We start from the raw sequence: 6,000 nt of genomic DNA, 5'->3' as shown, positions 1-6,000 counted from the left end.
ACAAAACTGCATAGTGGGTATGCTCCAAATTTGTCAAATGTATACAAAGACTGAGAAAGCAATATCCCCAAAATGTTAACCCTCGGTACCTCTGAGTGGTGGGGATACAGGTGATTTTTTTAAATCGCACATGTATTTTTCTGTATTTCTGTTTATATTGTAAATTTTATCAACAGATACACAATACTTATAATTGAGTCCATTTTCCTGATTATATATTTCTTGATTTATTATTATCATATAAATCAGTTTTCCTACTGCAAAAGCAGTACACATAACACATGTATACACACATTTTTAAAAGACAGCAATACAAAATCGTAAAAAACAGAAAGCAAACTCCTATGCACTCCACCTTCCAAAATAACCTCTGTTAACATGTGGGTACATTTCCTGCCAGATGTTTGCTTTATGCATATACAAGGTATATATATTACTTTCAAAATCAGAAAACTATATAAGTGCTAGATAAAGCAAAATAGGAAGATCCTTTTCTGCTTCTAAGTCCCTTTAAACATAAATATCTCAATGAAATAAGACATCAGTGATATTTGACTTTTTCCTTTTATTCATGAAAAACAAGCACCAGGAGAGACTTGCAGTCTGTGGGTTTGGGGAGTGTCTTGGACGGGTGAGTAGGACAAGCGGCTGTTACAGTGGTCAATTAAAAGGCACTTTTATGAGAAAAAAATACTTCGTCACGAGGGATTTCTCAGTGACCAACCCACTGGTCACTACTCTGCACGCAGCACCTGCTGCTGCTTTGCTGGTTAGTTCAATACAAGTTGCATCTCCGGGATGGTACGTCGCCACCGGAGAGGCTGCTGGGAGCCCAACTGTGGATGCCGCCTGCTGTGTCATGGAGTGTGTAAGTGGTTTCCCATCTGAGGTCTTACTTAAGCTTTTCCAGTTACACATCCCGTGAAGGCAGAGTGATAGCACAGCAAAGCAGGTTCACCGCAACCACCATCCAGATATGGGGGCCCAAGGAGCCGAGGCGCTTGGGCACGGCAGACCGGGACGACAGCCTGCGATGGTAGCCACGTCCTGTTCCTGGAAAGTCACCATGGCAACACGCCAGGAGGATGAGGGATGGCTCCCTGCTTCCTGCCAAGTCGAGCACTGAGCAGAATGAGGGCCTGATCTTCTGGGCTGGTGAACACAAAACTCCTGGCGAAGGTCACGGTCTTCAAAGACAAAACAAGGCTGAGTCAGCAGTGAGAGAAATGAGTGTGGAAACTGGTCCCTATGTGGAGACGCTTACTTTCTGTCTGCAAGAAGACAAGGCCAGGAGGTGGGCCACTCCCAGAGAGCTGTGAGCTGCATCCAACAAGCCTGGTCTCAAGATGTCAATCTGCTTGCAAATTAGACTCACAGAGGCCATAGGACGAAGGGCCACGGCAGATGTGAGCAATTGGGACGGTCACAGTGCCCTCTGCTTTTGTTTAAAACTAAGTGGGGGCTTGGGGGCGATGATAACACAGCTGGATCACATTTGTTCACATGGCTGGGTCACCTCGCTGGCCGTCAAATCTGTGAAGCCGCTTTCTCCTCATTTCTTCTTCTGGTGTGAGATGGAACCCATAGGCCGCGGGGCTATTTCTACGATTTCCTGCAGAGCGAAAGCACAAGGGAGAATCAAGTGCTGTCCATCCATCGTTCTGACATTTACAGGGCACTGCATCCTAGGATTCCCAAGGGGGAAAAAAAAGATGGCTTGGGTGTCATCTTTATATTAGCATGAAACAGAAATGTAACAAACATATTTCAATTTCAGATGTCAATCCTACATTTCAACATAAAGTGAACATTTTTGTCGAGGTCCAATCCATGAAACTAATTTGACTCATTTTGAAACTTCTTGACAATCCTCCCATTTCTATGTTCTTTTCCATCATGTTCCACAATTTGCATCATTTAATTTCCAAAATGTCTCAAGGGCTTACTTTATTTTTTTTAATGCCCAGAAATAACTGTCACTGGCCGTAACATCCTCACCCAGTGTGCTCGCTTACTTTATTTTTTTTAATGCCCAGAAATAACCGTCACTGTCCGTAACATCCTCACCCAGTGTGCTCGTAGGTTTCTCCTGTTGGGCCCTTTTCCTCCCTCTAACCTGCTGCCTCCTGTTCTTCCCCAGCTGGTGGGAATCACGCCTGCCTGAAACTCACAAGCATCCACAGGGCATCATGGCCCATAAAGCAGGGGCTGTGTTACCATAATGACCAATATCTGGGCAGGCAGACAAAAATGCAGGCATAATATTTGAAGATCATATGAAGGACCATGGAAATCATTACTGAAAAGGGTTTCTCGGGGCTACAAACAGAACATATAATTTGCAGCGATATAAGCATTTCAATCACTGCATAAAAAAAGCACTCTTCCAGGCACTGTAGGGGGATAATAAAGGAATAACAATAGACAATCCTTGACCTCAAGGACCCAGAAACCGAAATCTAACGAAAGAGCTTCAATATCCTCCATGAGGCAGCCATGCAGGGCGTCACTGATGGATACGCGCAAACAGTAGGTTCACGTCTAAGCATGCGGACCAGAAAGATTGCACCTTTCCCCTTCTGAGCCTCTGCTAACCTTGTAACTCACTCTGAAAGGCCCACTCCCATCACCTCCCTCCATCAAAAGTCCTACTCGTTTTCCAATGCCCCATCCAAATCGCACTGCCCTCTGGCCACCCCCAATGGAAGAGCTCTCTCCCAATTCAAGTTCCTCAGCTTCCAGCACCTTCCTCTCAGTGGTCCTCATGCAACGGTCACTACATCCCACCACACAGGGCAGCCACTGTGCATAGCGCTGCTCTCTCCTACTGGAATCATAAGCTCTTAAATGGCAGGGAACATTTCTGACGCTTCTCTCTGCTCCCCAGTGCCTGGTACAGCCCCGCACACACAGAAGCTGTTCAAGAAACATATGGGCCTGACTCAGTGGCACATGCCTATGACGTCCAAAGGTATATGTTACGGCCAGACCACCACATTCAATGTTGCCCTCTGAGGTTCTGACACAACTGACTCTGGAAGCCCTGGCCTAGCTGGGAAGGGTGGATGGGCAAGAGGGTCGGAGCCAGGAGGGAAAACAAGTGAACGGTTGATCCCTCCCGCTCTCGCTCCAAGGGTGGTACCTTGTCGGAGACGTTGACAGGTAATATGTCGACATGGTGGTTGTTAAGACAACGATGAAAAGATGTTAGAGAAAGCAGTGTGAAACTAAGAGTCAGTTTGCTAAGCCACCACTAGAATTTCAGTTGTCAGACAATGAGAAATTTCTAAAAAGGCAGTCAAAAGGAACCCCTTTTTTTACATTTTTTTTCCCCACTGTGATAGAGACCCCAACACTTACGCATGTCTGATTCTCCTTTCCTTTTGAGACGTGAGGGAACTACCCCTGCTGGACCCCTTGTCACGCTTCCTGACCTGCCCACCCAAACGTGATCCAGGTGGGCCAGGCCCACCACTCACTCCCGCTGGGTAAACTCCACTTCGAGGTTTTTTGATAAGTGAAGTATATGTCGTTTTACCAACTTTCACTAAAGATGCTGTTCAAAAGTGGAAGACTTTTGGGCTTCCCTGGTGGTGCAGCGGTTGAGAATCCGCCTGCCAATGCAGGGGACACGGGTTCGAGCCCTGGTCTGGGAAGATCCCACATGCCGCGGAGCAAGTGGGCCCGTGAGCCACAACTACTGAGCCTGCGCGTCTGGAGCTTGTGCTCCACAACAAGAGAGGCCGTGATAGCGAGAGGCCCGCGCACCGCGATGAAGAGTGGCCCCCGCTTGCCGCAACTGGAGAAAGCCCTCTCACAGAAACAAAGACCCAACACAGCCAAAAATAAAAATATAAATAAATAAAAAAAAAAAAAAAAAAAAAAAAAAAAAGTGGAAGACTTTTACCATAAAGATTTTATGAATACTACAAGATTAAAAGTTTTACTGGATATGGTTTTCACCACATACATTGGTAAAGGAATTTCTCTCTGTTCAAAGTGGTAAACACTTTGAAATTACAGAGAAACTCATGATTCCAATTACCGTTAGTTTATTGCTTAAAAGTGCTTTATACAATGAGATCCAACTCCTGCTTTCCTTTTAACGGTTGTTTTTAACAAGTCCATTCTTAATTGCACTTATGAGCGCGGGCCAGTGTGTGACAGCCCATTCCAGCTGGGCAGGGAACCGGGAGGCCTGGCTGTGGGCAGAGTTAGAAGCAAGCTCAACGTGGCATCTTGACTCCAGGCCACAGGGCACGAGCCCACAGATGCTGAAAGATGTTCAGACTCCCAAAGGGAATCACAGTGTCCAAGAGGGAAAGCCTGTCCCATGAAGCGAAATGCAGGGAGGAATCAGAGGGGGCAGACTGTGAAGGTTCTGGGGGTTCAGCTCTCAAAATGGCCAGCCGGCACAAATGCTCTCTGGACCCGTGCTCGGGGCATTTAAGGAGAACCACGGCTGAGCCAACAGAAGAAATGCCACGGGCTGAAGTAGAAAACTCACAACAAGAGAGGAACAATAATCACTCTTTCACAAGAGCCTTTTAAGGTATCCAATTTGAATTAGCTTTTTTTTAAAAAATTAATTTATTATTTATTTTTGGCCGTGTTGGGTCTTCATTTCTGTGCAAGGGCTTTCTCTAGTTGCGGCAAGCGGGGGCCACTCTTCATCGCGATGCGCAGGCCTCTCACTATCGCGGCCTCTCTTGTTGCAGAGCACAGGCTCCAGACACGCAGGCTCAGTAGCTGTGGCTCACGGGCCCAGTTGCTCCGCGGCATGTGGGATCTTCCCGGACCAGGGCTCGAACCCGTGTCCCCTGCATTGGCAGGCAGATTCCCAACCACTGCGCCACCAGGGAAGCCCTGAATTAGCTTTTACTCCCAATTTCATGATGCCAATTTTACAGATGAAAAAAACTGAGGCTCGGGGAGTGTTAGGGACACACCTAAGGTCACAAAGCTAGCGTGAAGGGAAGCAAACACTTGAACCTCGGTCTTCTGACTGCAGTTCTAGTTCTCCTCCGCCTCTTCCACAGCCCCACGCTGCCGTTCCTACTAACATGCCAAGTGTGTCATCACATCCCTTCGCTATGCCTTATCCTCCTGCCAAACCCAGAGTCTCTTTCCTTCATGGATATGCAGGTAGCTCACTGTTACCTGAAAACAGAAAAAGAAAAAGATCCAGCCTAAGCTCTCATCTAAGCTCTCCAATCGATGGGGCTGTGCTGTCATCCCAGGTGTGACTACAAAGTCCCCGCACTGGGTCCCCTTAAATTCTACTGACTACTAGAGTGGTTTGGGTGTTCAGAACCCCTGGGAAGGCCTTGTGTGTAGCAACAAAGCAACAATAATGACAATGCCTGATGTGGATGCTTTATGGGTATTTTAAATCCTTCAAACTCAGTGTTTCTGTTAACATCAAGCCACCCTGTCTGCAGAATGACTGAACTGCTTCATTTCAGGCTTTGAACTGCATTCTTCTTGCTGGTAGTTAGTCTCCTTGGAAAGTTTTCAAGACTAAATTAATCTGTGATATGTTGAAGGCAGTTATGTATTTGATGTCAGTCCGCCAACCCCCCAACCCCGTTTGTCACATCTGTGCTCTGTGGGTCAGTGCCACACTGGGGACCAGGCCTCCAGCTGCTCTACTCCGTCTCAGCTAAGCTCTGTCTTCCAATTCTCCACCTTGTCATTTATTTTTAAACCGTTTCTATATTTTCCGCTTGTGTCACATGACCTGTTATTTCTCTCCTTAGCCTCCAGGAGCCTCTGCAGGCATTTCTCAAAGGGTCTAAGAAATGCGCTTTCAATATCTACCTATATTAAGCACACAGAAAAGGATCTGGATGGGCCTCAGCTAGACGGTAAAAGGAGAAGAGGTCCCCTTCTTCTGGGTATATTGGAAAAAGTGTTGGTAGGAAAATGGGAGATGCTTCCGGCCCCGCCTGGAACTAGAGAGGACACCCCAGGCAAGTCTTCATTCCGGCAGGCTCTGGT

At 46.9% G+C, this 6,000-nt stretch overlaps 1 protein-coding gene across 3 annotated transcripts in view; it reads right to left on the bottom strand.

Annotated features, from left to right (window-relative positions):
- Window positions 1–545: 545 nt before the first annotated feature.
- Window positions 546–6,000, bottom strand: part of RHBDD1 (rhomboid domain containing 1) — a 122,065-nt gene continuing 116,610 nt past the window's right edge. For all 3 annotated transcript variants that reach the window (XM_059928840.1, XM_059928838.1, XM_059928839.1), the window contains exon 7: window positions 546–1,612. In XM_059928840.1, the coding sequence (XP_059784823.1) occupies window positions 1,500–1,612 (113 nt within the window). In that variant the 3' untranslated portion in view covers window positions 546–1,499. The remainder of the gene's footprint in view (window positions 1,613–6,000) is intronic.

This window comes from Balaenoptera ricei, chromosome 7 (genome assembly GCF_028023285.1).
Source record: "Balaenoptera ricei isolate mBalRic1 chromosome 7, mBalRic1.hap2, whole genome shotgun sequence".
Classification (NCBI taxonomy): domain Eukaryota; kingdom Metazoa; phylum Chordata; class Mammalia; order Artiodactyla; family Balaenopteridae; genus Balaenoptera; species Balaenoptera ricei.
This window is presented reverse-complemented; position numbering and strand designations above follow the sequence as displayed.